The 13969-nt window shown below is 30.6% G+C and overlaps 1 protein-coding gene across 1 annotated transcript in view; it reads left to right on the plus strand.

Moving 5' to 3' along the window:
* The window catches only part of LOC123660645 (dual 3',5'-cyclic-AMP and -GMP phosphodiesterase 11-like), a 92687-nt gene that overhangs the window by 56541 nt on the left and 22177 nt on the right, over positions 1-13969 (plus strand). Inside the window, exon 7 of the mRNA XM_045595700.1 lies at positions 12736-12843. Coding sequence (XP_045451656.1) covers positions 12736-12843 — 108 coding nt within the window. The remainder of the gene's footprint in view (positions 1-12735; positions 12844-13969) is intronic.

Genomic DNA, 13969 nt, shown 5'->3' on the forward strand with positions numbered 1-13969 from the left:
AAAAATGTATTGTTTTCTATTGTATGCTTAAGGCTGAACTTTACCGATTTTATAGCCAAACAACATTACGAAGATTGTCAATAAAAAATCCGACAGAACGAATTAAAGAAAATTTTTGACTTGGGCAGCTTCAAATTTGATTTTATTTTGGTTTTTACTTTTCAATATAGTTTGTTCTATGTGTTCAATGGCGTATTATACTTTTGTTGTAAATGTGTGCAGATACAAGCTCGTAATTTTGTAAACAATTCACGACTCGGAACCAGTGCCAGCCCGGTTTCGACTGATAACCTTTGACCTTGGGCTATCTAGGATTATCTCTAAAAAAATTTTATTCTACAAAAGCTATTTGAAAAACAACTATTCATAATAAAAATGTATACAATTTTGCGATTTCGATAACGTTATCTGCCAAATTATATTATTACTATTTAACAATAACAAAAAATATAACACGTCGGTTAAACTAAATAATTTTATGAAATTCATACGGATGTATCTGTTAAAGTAAATATTTTTGTTATTTTTCTTAACATAATCTTTAGAGTAAATACTCCAGATATTTTTAGCGGGAGTTATGAAATTATGTCGATGCATACGATTTGCTTTCTTTTTAACCGACTTCCAAAAAAGGAGGAGGTTCTCAATTCGACTGTATTATTTTATTTTATTTTTATGTATGTTACATCAGAACTTTTGACCGGGTAAACCGATTTCGACAAATTTTGTTTTAATCGAAAGGTGGTGTGTGCCAATTGGTCCCATTTAAATTTATTTGAGATCTAACAACTACTTTTCGAGTTATATCTAATAATGCGTTTTTACTTGACGCTTTTTTCGTCGACCTACGTTGTATTATACCGCATAACTTTCTACTGGATGTACCGATTTTGATAATTCTTTTTTTGTTGGAAAGGGGATATCCCTAGTTTAGTACCATGATAAGGAAACCAGGATCTGATGATGGGATCCCAGAGAAATCGAAGGAAACTCTCGAAAATGCGCAATAACTTTTTACTGGGTGTACCGATTTTGATAATTTTTAATTTAATCGAAAGCTTATGTTTATCATGTGGTCACATATAAATCTTATCGAGATCTGATAACTACTTTTTGAGTAATCTTTGATAACGCGTAGTTGCTTGACTATTTTTTCGTCGATCTACGTTGTATTACTTGTCGATGTAATTGAAGTCGGTTTTTTTTCGTTTGCGAGCAAACACAATTATTTTTTTGTTTATTACTTTTACAATGTAAAAAAAAAAAACATTTGTATAGTTACGGTATTAGATTTATAGTTAACAAATATTGCGCAAATCGCAATACGTTTACGATAAAATATTTTGTCTCGTGTCCATATCTAAGATCGATGATATCGAACGATATTTAATGTTTAAATTCATTAGATTTTGCTTCTAACATAAAAAAGGTTGTAGGCACTTACTTATGTAACGTTGTACACCTACTACAATAATATCGATTCAGCCTGTAATATCCACCTGCTGGGCATACGCCTTTTTCTCCGTGTAGGAGAAGGATAAGAGCTTAATCCACCACGATGCCCCACTGTGGTTTGTGAATTTATTCCCTACTATGAGTCACGATTGCTATCAGCTGTATCTCATAACAACCAGGACCGACAGCTTAACGTGCTCTCTGAGGCACGGTGGGGAGACTCACAAGAACAGACATCTAAACCGCAAATTTTTTTTTGTGAAAATGCAACTATCCATCCCGAGCGGGAATCGAACCCGCAAATCGGCGAACGCGATGTTTAGGCGCGTACCTGGCACACGAAACACTACTTACTCTAGATCGTAAATTGCAATAACATGGGTACTTAATTTTCTTCTTGAGTAGCCAAATTTAAATGCATTAAAATTTCAACCAATTCCTTACAATGGAAATCATCATATTATAATACGCTACGGCTTGTTTGCCTCCCTTTTCGAAAAAACTTCACAATTACTCCACATAAATTATACATTATTTCATAGATAACTGCTTACTCTACCGGCATCCACATCTAAAAAAAATATTATTGCTTTTGTTTTTGTAAACTAATTAGTAATTAAAATTATATATATTGCTTGAATGCTTTATATTGAAACAACGTCTACACGATTGAACCTTGGGAATTTTTACTTATTTAGTGCGAATTATTCGCACGGGTATTGCTAATATTGTTTCTTTTATTAAAAATAATTAAAATTCTTGAAAGCGTTCCCTGCGTCATTTACTTGATATTACAAAGGTTCGTTTATTTTTAATGTGATATAAAATAAAAGACTTGACTTTTTAAATAATAATTTCCTTGAATCAAATTTATATATTTTTAATATTGCTTAAAATTTTATAATAAACATTAAATAATTATATCGACTCATTATAGTTTTATACGTAATGTTTTCTTTTCGCTTAACGACGTCCTATAATCTTTTCTTTTTTAACGAGATAAAAACAAGGAACTAATGTAGTAAAGTCAATGACGGCCTTAAATCAAGTAAGATGGATGGTTTGAGTGCAAAATTTAACGGTCTTTAGGCTAACGGAGAAATTGTCTTTCACATTTCGAAAGACATTCGCTAAAGTGAAAATGATCGACGTACTTATTCACATCGTGATAGCTGACGTTATTGGATTTATTAGTTTAAACTAGGGAAAATAGTTTCTGTAATTTATAATTGAAGCTATCGCTTACTGCTCTAAATGTATAATAAAACTGTACGAGGTACAATAATATACATTTAGTATTTATATTTTGAAATATTGTTGTAATGCAATCGATGCCTAAGCAAAAACTCTATTTTTTACTTTATTGTCTGTCTTTATCTTATCAGCACATCCGAACTACATGATTTTTTTGTGAAACTTGTTATGATTTGAGTTCATACATACTACGAGCTATCCTTGAAACTTTTTATTTTATAATTCAGTATGGGTTCCCTTGGGATGAAAGTTAAAATACTTAATAGAAAAAGGAAATCTTTGTTGCAGCTATTACGTAAATAATTTAAAAAGAAATGTGTGGTTTTATAAACTCACGATGCAAATGAAACATTAGTGAATAAAAATATTTACATTAATACACAGATCAAAACACGCGAATACCGCGGAACACTTGCGACATGCGACATGCGATAGATGAATGAAACATTTTGGGGTGATAGAATAAAATTTTCACTTTAATAACGTTCAATTTTACTATCAATTTAATATTACTTAACTTCGATAACATGACTTACGTTTACGTTTAATAGTAACAAAAGTATAAATATTGGAATATGAAACTGTAAATAAATTTTAAACTTAGAACTAAAAAGCTATTTATTATAAGATGCGATACGAATTTTACTGGTGATGCTAAGTATTTAGACACTATTGTTAAAAGAGAATAAGTGATTTGTCTTCGATTTTGATATGTAATAGCTAGATTGGATTACGATCTATTCTTGAAACGAACAAAGCGAGTACATTAGATTACGTTTGGTCACAATGCTCGCAACTTTTGTATGCTCTTATTTTATCTCTCAAAGCATACATTGAATTCCATAAAACAATTTTAGTCCCCGTAAAAAGTTTATTAACAAAGTAACACTGCGTTTGGTATTTTTATAAAATACAATGGGTAATGCAAATGAAGTAAGAAAATAACTAACGGCGTACACTTAACAAAGTTTCGTTTTCTTTACTTCTTGTTCATTTGTCCGTGCGTGTTAATTACAGATTTTCAATGGATTTTCATAAAAATTCTTTCTTAAAAATCTCGGGAATTTACGCTAAACACTCAATTTATTTTCACAAGCCCGCTGAGACCGAACTAACCGTGAACATGTATTTTTTTTTTAACCGCATAGTTTTTTCAAAGTTTCAAGGGTATGTATTTTATTGTGTTTGTTGTATTTGTCTGTTTTTCTTCGTAATTTTTTTATCAGTATATATGCCAATACAATGATCATCAAATTTGACTATTGTCGCGTAAACAATACAATTCAACCTGTAACATCCTACTGCTGGGCATATGCCATTTTCTCCATCTAGGAGATGGCCTCTTTTTTCGAGGCACGGTAAGTAAACTCGTAATGACAGGACACCCAGACCTGCAATAAACATTTGCACAAATACAAATATTCACTAAGCGGGAATCGAACCCGTGACCGCCTCTGTGTAGGCGCTAACACAGTGCGCAACTAGGTCATAGCGGTCGTAATAATAATAACGGTAAATGCGGAAATCTATACATATAAAAAGTTGTTCAATTGTTGTTCGTTTGTCTCGCTAAAACTCGAGAATGACTAATAGGTTTAAGAGGTTTGGCTAATTTTGATCTTGAAATATTCATGGAAGTTCAGGTTTAAACGGTGAGAAACATAAATAATAAGTTAGGGAAAATACGAAAAACTACAATTTACTTCTCCAGTACAAAATATTCCTAGCTGTGGAAATATTCTATAGTTCTAGTTCTGGCTCACTATAGATACTCGTATGTTTTATCAATTCACGTGCAAATTAAATATATTCTATTGTAATTCAGTTATCATTATTTAGTTATAAATATACTTATTATCTTCTTAGGCCGCACTACGCCTGGTAATTATTTATTTGTGTTGTTGAATCCCACGACACAGGCATTGCCTATTGTGGGATTCACTGTTCCTTTTATGTAATGTGTATCTTTACAGTTAAATAAACTATTTTTTTTTTGATTTGATGTATTTTGCCAAAAAATTGTCACTTGGTTCTCAAATATTTATAGGTGCGTTCAGAAAATCTTTGCTCATATTTTACACAAATGTATGTAGGGTCGGGTAAGTTTTAAGATTTATATTTTCATTCGTACCAATTTTATGGCTATTTTAAGTATTCATTGTTCATCATTAAATATAACTGCTATCCAGTCATTCATTATCTAAGTAAAAGATGATTTCAAATCAAAGGCAATTAACGGTTTCATTGTACGATATTTCTGTAACTTACAAAACTTGGTCTGAAATATAATTGAGATATTTCAATATCTTGAGCAAGACTCTAAACAGGATTCTATTTAAAACTCCATGCTCCTTCGGTTCGTAAATAAGGTTATATTTCCTAATTTCGATAATATTTACTCATATATATATTTTAAATTCTATATTCCTAAAGGTGTTCTATTACTTATTGCACACATCAGTTTTACACACGTTGTCTTATGTACCGTTTTACTATTATTATTTTTTACACAATTATACAAAATATATTGAAGGATTAATATATTTAGCTTAAAGCTGGACTTATAGCCGTACATCCTTATGTACCAGCCGACCTTAAGACGGAACAAGGAAGAGTGTTTGTTGTATGTGTGCAAACTTTAATAAAAATAATAGAAATTATTATATAATTATATTTTACTGGGAAGAGTAAATTTTTAACATAGTGATTATTCTCATGACTTACTTTAATGAAAGATAAATAATATGTTCAAGTACTGTAACATATGGTCATTTATAATTACATAATAATGTAAATAGATACATTTGTATAATGTTCTCTGTACTTTATATAAAAAAGGGTAAGGTAATGTTATTTTACGGTTGAACGTAAAACAATGGCACATTCGCTGTTTATATTATCTCCATTATGTTTATGTTAATTAAATAATTTAATTTCATATTAATATTGTTAGAACAAAATCCAAGAAATTTCGTTCTATCTATACAAATAAATAAAATTGGAAAAATGGGGAACTTTCAAATTTTATTTATAATTATATTTCGAACGATTTCACCAATTTTCAGCTTCTTGTACGTTTATGTAACTTGGCTCTTATTTTTTGGTTTAATTTGACCGGACTAATACTCGTATTTACTTTATATAAGCACTAGCCAATAAGCACGAGGTAGTTTCTTACACCGCGTGCATGGTTTATACTATTTATTTTAATTTTTTTTTTAATGCAAGATTTGATTCACCTTTTATTTTGAATTTAAACTCTTATTGGATTGTTAGCATAAATAAGCTATATCGGTTTTTGTTCATATCTACTCATGTATCTTTAACAATGAGGGGATCCGAACCCCATAGACCACTCAATACATACCCAATTAATTACCCATGACTCGAGATGATACGATAACGATAAAAAATTTCAATGAAATAATAAAAGTATTTTTTTTAGTTACTAAAATTCAGTTATGATAATATAAAGAAATCATTAAAAATTATCGACACACAGCGGTGCTAATGAAATATTTCAAAAGCGATTGAATATTTTACAATTATTACAAAGCACCATTATTTAACATAAATATTCTACGAAGAAAAGTGTTGGAATGAGAAAATAATGTTATGACGCTTAGAAAATAATTTAATTCTTACTTATTTCGTAATAATTCTGAAATTAAATGCAAAAGGTCTTGCTATAAAATTTCAATGGGCTAACTCTAAACTCACTTCACGTCTGTGTTTATGAGTTCTTTAGTTTGATGATCCATTTTGTTATATACATTCTAAGCGTGGTGATAAAAAGGTCTTATGGTAACATTTTGCATGCGATATTTTCGCGTAATATAAGGTATGAGATTGTACATGTCACGAGTACTAAGTCTTCTTTATATGGGTTTTTATGTATTTTTCATTTCATGTTTATTATGTTGTATTAAAGAAATCATATTAAGAGTTTTTTATTGTTATGATAGATTATAATAATAAAAAAACATACTTAAGAATAAGAAACATATTTCGTATTCCTTAAAATTTGAATATAATTATTTGTGTAGTAACTTAAAAGGATCTCAATTTATTAAACCAACGTTTTGAAATAAATTGGTCAATGAATAGAGAATTGGTGAATGAATCGCACATTCTTATAAAATAATATTTCAATAAATATTTATATATCAAAATTATTTTAAATTTTAAATAACAAATATTTAAAATTGATATAAATAAGTAAATTGTACGAACGATTTACTTGAGAATTGAATTTAAAATAATTCTCTCTTTGGGACATTGCCTATAAATAGGTATAATAGGCGCCTTTACTGTTAAAATTTAATCTCATCGAAGACGCTGTTTTCATTACTGAAATTAATTTAAATTTAATAATATTCCAAATAATTGAATATAAACTCATGGAATAGATCGTCATTTCAATTAAATTAAATTTACTTTACATAATAACTTTCTATATCACGTTTATAGTTTTTGCAATACAATATATATGTATGTAAATACTCGTGACAATATTATTTTAGAAATCAATTAAAAATTTTAAAAACCAATGTGTAAAAACGCAGTAATAATTATTGAATATAATATATTTTATCCATTTTTTTTCAGTAAAAAATTTCGAGTAATAATATTTTACGTAATATAAAATTTTGGGTCTATCCAATAACAAAAAAACTTCTTGTTTCATTGCTTATAATGTAGGTCTCTCAAATGGATGCTTTAACATTAACGTAGATAGGTACTGACAAATTAGTTTTTCGCAATATATTCTCTAAGGAATCTTCGTGGAAAAAAATTGTCTTTATCTTAGATATTGGATTGGAAAATACAATCGGCTTTTGGCATAAGTGTTATGATAGTCGTAACTTAATGGGCATGTCTATAATTTATGGTATTGTACGACCAAACTGATGTCCTATTTAACCTGTAAATAGTATATCTATTGGTGGCGCTTGCTCTAGAATTGTTAAGATCATATGAATTATTCGTAGCGAGCCGTCTGGATAAATGGCAGGCCATCCGTCTTCACACACTCCATGAATTCTCTGATGTAGGTTGCTTTGTTGAAAAATTATGTAAGTGAAATTGGGTGAAGTATGATAATGGATCACTATTTATTTAAACGTGTATCACAAGCAATGCGTTTATTTTATCACTGTTTCAAATTTATCTCCAGGAGATTATGATTTGTTTGGAGAAAGGAATATTTATGTTTGTACAAAGAAGTAATTATAGAGCTCAATTTATAAAGTCTATAATATTAAATCCTTAAACTCTTTATTTAAAACAACTCAATTGAGGCCTTTAAAAACTTCTAAAACAAAAAATACCTATAACTTGGTCCTAACATTAATTAATTATTGTTAAAGACTTTCAATTTTAAATTAATAAAAATACTTCTTGGCCTATAATATTTATAAATATTTTTTTATTTTTTATTAGAAATACACAGTTAAAACAAGGAACTACAGTTAGTTATGAATAACTATCGTAGCACTAACGCCTATTTCCCAACTGAACTACCAATTCAGCCTGTAACACCCCACAGCTGGACAAAGGCCACTTTCTTCATGTAGAAGAACGATCAGAACTTAATCTACCACGCCGCTCGACTGTGAGTTGGCATATTTATTCCCTACTATGAGTCACGATTGCTATCAGCTGTGTCTAATAACAACCGAGACTGACAGCTTAACGTGCTCCAAACCGGAAATAAATATTTGTACAAATATAAATATCTAATCCGAGCGGGAATCAAACCCACAAACATCCGGTTGTTAAGCATGGACATGGGACACGGATCACTACACCAGAGCGGTTGTTATATATAAAAAAAGAAGGGTTTTTTTTTAATAGTGGTATCATTGAAGTGTACCAATTGTCGCTTGTTACCCTCAAGGTCGTGTGTAAGGATTAATTCATCGCAGTCGATCTCAGTACCGTGAAGCGGTACGCACGAACTCTGGCCACCATCCAAAACGCTGACCTTGGGCCGATTTGCAGTTATGTGTTCTCAAACTCGCGTCTCAATTATTTATGAGAACAATTTACATGTAAATGCCTTCTGTTACCATTTTGATTAATACGTATTCGCAAAATGTCAAGTTACAGAGTGTATCAAACTTGTTGTTATTATTAATAACCACACGCCCTAGTTTCGCACGGGTTCAATTCGATTTAATAAAGGGAATTGTGTTCTTAACAGTAATATTAATTACATTTAGTTTTAATGAATTATATCTCCATTTGTTAGTTTGTTATTGTCTATAAGTCATTATAATTTTTTGTTATTGTGAAAATGCGTAACAGCAGAAAAAAAAATGAATGTCAGTCAGGTATCAAATAATTTTTTTATATAAAAATTGTTTATCGAATTTTTTGAAGGAATGTACAAAAATATTTTCATACAATTCAGGATAAGGTGACATAAACAAAATTAATTAAATCAAGCGATTTCAAGTGAATTATCTGGTGATCATAAAAATGGTAAAATTATTTTTGTTTCTATTTATATCTTATAAAATTTGCTTCACTGTAATTCGATTTCATTCAGTTGACTTCAATTTCATATATCCATCATAGAAAATTATCGCTTAGACCAAGTCAAATCGAATCTTGTAACGTTTCTCGTTATAAGAAACCGTTGAGAGCCATTTCGTTCGATTCATAGAATCGTTTTCAGTAAAATAGTTGAAGTTACTTATGATACAATATTTATTGAAATTTTAGCTATTAAATTTTTGATTCACACTGACAGTTATAAAGAAAATATTTAACCACCACAGCTAATAAAAAAGATTTAATAACCTTAAGTTCTGAATAGATCTTCATAAATTTATCTAAGACCCGCCTCTCTGATTTGGTCAGCTTTCAACCGAGAAAAAAAACTCACCATTATCCGTATATTCGTTTAGAAACTACAGTGCAACAGACAGACACACGTAGATTTGTGAAACTTTTATCTCTTTTCTTACGTCGCGTCGGGAGAAAAGAAAACCTAACATTATTCAAAACTGACTGAAATGTATTACGAAATACGTTGGATAATAAAAGCATATATCAAGTCTTCATTTATATTTTTCATTGAATTGGCTATAACAAAGGGTAAGTATATATTATATTCAACAAATTACCATGATAATAGGCGGCTGAAATATTGCCGGATGTTATGTAACCCTCTATAATATGTCGTTACACAATATACGCGTATAAATATATTTTTTTGCATGGGTTATATTACTCACACATTCAGAAATTTAACAAGCCAAAATTTTCGCCTTTATTAAGAAATAAATGGTTAAAATAAATAATTAAATATTTTGCAGCGAATGCTAATAATATGTAATACAAGTAAAGTGATATTAGGAAAATAGTAAGTAGCAAGTAAATTATTTTATACTTTAAAAAACAAATTTTTGTCCAGGTTTTACCTCGCTGTAATTTTGTTGTACGTATAGATTTTTTTACTATAGTAGGTGCATGTCGTGGCTTCACTTGTATCGATGTTTGTGTTTACTTTTGGCTAGTATGAGTAGTATCGTTATGTTTTATAGCTGTCTCCATTTTCTCCGAGGTGACAAGGCTCAACAAATTGACTTTCAAATAAGCTTAGCAATAACTTAAAATAACTTAGTTTAAAAAACCATTAGCATTCTGGTAATATGGCGGAGGAGGTGCTCGTATTCATCAAAGTACACGCGCTTTCCATGGAATGTACACAATTCAAACAACACAATTTTAAAATTATTAGGTATATATTTATCTTATTCAAATTCAAAATTTCAAAATTATTAGACTTATCCACACCACTTATATCATATGCTTACCACAACAGCGAATACACTTTCACCACTCCACATGTTCGGTTCAAATTTGATAATCGGATTTTGTTGTATCTAAAAAATGAATAAGTGTTTTTAGAAATTTTCTTTTCTGTAACAAGAAGAAGAATTTCACAGTGGGGAAACTCGATCAATATTTAAGAACATGTTTGCAATGCAATCAAGAGATTTTCCCACATATTTGTGTCTAACACGTTTTATTTTCAATTGGTGTGTCATATCGTTTAATTCGCTTACTCGCGTGAGACCACACCATGGTCGTCACGTGAACCACAATCATTGGTAAGAAAAAAGTCACTATATATATAGAACGTGGTGGTACATATAAATCACAATAGATTGTAACGTAGCTATTTTGTTTACAGTGTGTTTCTTTCTTTCATTAACAACAAAATGAAAACTATTATCAGCATTACTTTAATAAAATACAAAAACTCGTAATTATAGTTTATTTTAGGATAAAGCTGTTGTTTCTAGTTCACAATAATAATTTATCAACGCTCTCATCTCAACTCAAATTCAAGGCGACAAGATAAATTCATTGTGTTTCATAGTTCGATAAGTAGAAAAATTGAGACAACACGATGCAAGCAGAAAAATCGAAAAACCATTAGGAGATGTCAAGGCGCGCAACGTTCAGAAGTACAAAAGATGTAATTGCTAGTTGTGTTAAATGAAATAAATAAAAAATACATATTCCAATCTCAGTGTATATTTGTTTGCACTTAAATATCTCATTTGGAGGAAGATAAATCGGTTATTACACACCAAAGCAACGTTATTGATTACCAGAAATTGGCATCGGTACAGCCTATATATCGTTCGTGTTTTATGGCTAAAAGTTTATCGGTTTATCTTTCACTAAGCGTTATTTGTATAGAAGCAAATATATCATGTGAACAACCGCCGATTTTGTCACTATTAATATTTCGTAAGCTATATTTTTCATTCGTGCTCATAAATAATGCTTCTCGGTAGCGTTGAGTTTTAAAATTGGATGGAGAATATTTTATCATATTCTACAGAAGCTGTCAAATCGCATTGGTAATATGAATATGTTTCTACATAAGGTTGTACCTTCCCAAATTAAATTATACCAAAGACGATTAGTTTATCAAGCTTAAATAAATATTTTAAAACATTATTTTATTCTAATAAATTAAGCTTTAAAATTCCTCAATTAAGCGAACGAAACTCTTACTTCAGTCTTTAGCTGGCGGCCATTGGTTTTCCGCAAAGCGGTCATTTCCATACAGTATATCTCATCATATGAAATTGTTACTATATATTATGTCCGATACATCTCAGCAACGCAACATAATTTTGCAGTATTCGTATACGCCAAGACAGCTTCGTTACTGTAACAGCGTACGTCTCCCTTGGGCGTGCTATATTGTTTGTTACTATTACAATGCATTATTTTATATGCAATGCAGAACGAATAGTTTTATAGTAATATTTATTCAGGTAATATTACTAATTTATTCGATTATATTATATATAAGTTTGAGTATAAATTTGTTTTTTGTAGTAATTGTTTTGGTAGATACTAAACTGATGCTAAGCATATTTTTATTTGAGACTCGAATAAAACTTATTTTAAAACCATGTTGTAGTAGTATTTATATTCCTCGTACGTTAGTTATTTTCCTAAATTCGTTGGCAAATCTCTATAGATTTTTTAAATATATATATCGTTTGAACTATAAAATATATCAAAAACAGTGATCAAATGATCTCAGTTTCCCAACATTAAATTTTTCGCCGTAACGAGTTGAAGGAGCAATTAGAGTACAGAGTGGTTCTGTAGGACGCTTGCGGCCTGCGGTTGTCGGACTCCGGACTCGGATTACGTTCACGGCCCAGTTCCTTTTCAATATGTTGTTTGATCTGATGGAACTAAATAGACATTTTCATTTTAGGTAGAAGTAAAATCATGTCTTCATTACTCAAATTTTAATTTATTTAATATAATCTTCTATAACTATACGCGCACACACTGTCACAAAAAACCGACACCCAGAACGCCAGTTACCTAGTCAACGAGTTAGAAGTTAAGAACGTGAAAATAGCTAGCTAATGAAGTATAATTTCTTACGTGTGTACATAAGCACACACACACACACTTTTTTGTGTATAAGCGTAACTTATATTTATAATACTATATGAAATGTATTTCTTTAAGGACGAGCGATTCAACCACGACATCGACCAGCAGACGGGTTACAAGACGAGGTCGCTTCTCTGCATGCCGATCAAGGATATCAATGGAGAAGTAATCGGTGTTGCACAGGTCAGGAATCGTATTTGTCTTATTTGTTTTATTGAACTATCAATACATACTGTACTAACAGAGACATGTAATTTTAATCGTTTTATCCATGTTTTTTTCGTTAGCGGAAAAAATTGGTACATGTTTTTGCTATTACTGATCAATGCAATCTATAGGTCAATTTTCTTAACTGCAAGCCAAATTTGCAACTTAATTTTAGAATATAACATTATGAATAATCATAACTCATCACATCATCATCACCTCGCTTATCCGCAGTCCACTGCCTAAAAATGGTGTGAACTCGTGTGTTTTGCCCATTGCATGATAAATCATAAATTATTTGAAAAAAAAATGACCAATATCAGTTTCATTGTATGGAATATACACTCGCGTGCAACTGAATCGACTCAAGCCGTATATTGGTATAAAAGATCGATTTTTAGGAAAATGGCTTATCCGATTTTCTTGTTTTTTTTTTGTTTGAAAGCCTAATCTTTTCTCTTAAAAAATGCTATTCTAATGAGAAAAATCGGTTGAGTATTTATTGATAAAATTTAATTTGACAGAAATGCATAAAAAATGAAGAAAAATGAAAACAACAACATAATGAATAAAAAAATTATTTTTGATATAAGTAAAGAAAATTAAAATTTTCTATACTTTTTATTGCCTCCCCTAGCTTTTATAATGGCTTACATGCGATTTTTCATTGATTTTATCACTTTTTTGATAAAATCTTGAGGTATCGTATTCCATTCTTCCTCTAGCGTAGTTTTGAGCTCAACGATGCTTGATGGAGCCGTATCTCTAGCTCGCACCCTCCGTTTCAGCTCATCCCATAAATGCTCAATGCAATTCAGATCAGGACTGAGGGCTGGCCACATCATCGTCTCAATATGCACCTCTTGAAGAAACTGGCGAGTAACACTTGCTGTATGGCACCGAGCATTATCATGCATCAATAGAAAATCTTCTCCTATGTACCCTGCATAAGGTACAACATGATCGAGGAGAATGTTTTCCACGTACTTTTGAGCTGTTAGACCACCACTCCGACCACCACCAGGCACGAAAACAAGCTCGGTCATCCCTTCATATGATATTCCAGCCCACATCATAACTGAACCACCGCCATATGATACTG

Source organism: Melitaea cinxia, chromosome 15 (genome assembly GCF_905220565.1).
Source record: "Melitaea cinxia chromosome 15, ilMelCinx1.1, whole genome shotgun sequence".
In the NCBI taxonomy this organism is placed as follows: domain Eukaryota; kingdom Metazoa; phylum Arthropoda; class Insecta; order Lepidoptera; family Nymphalidae; genus Melitaea; species Melitaea cinxia.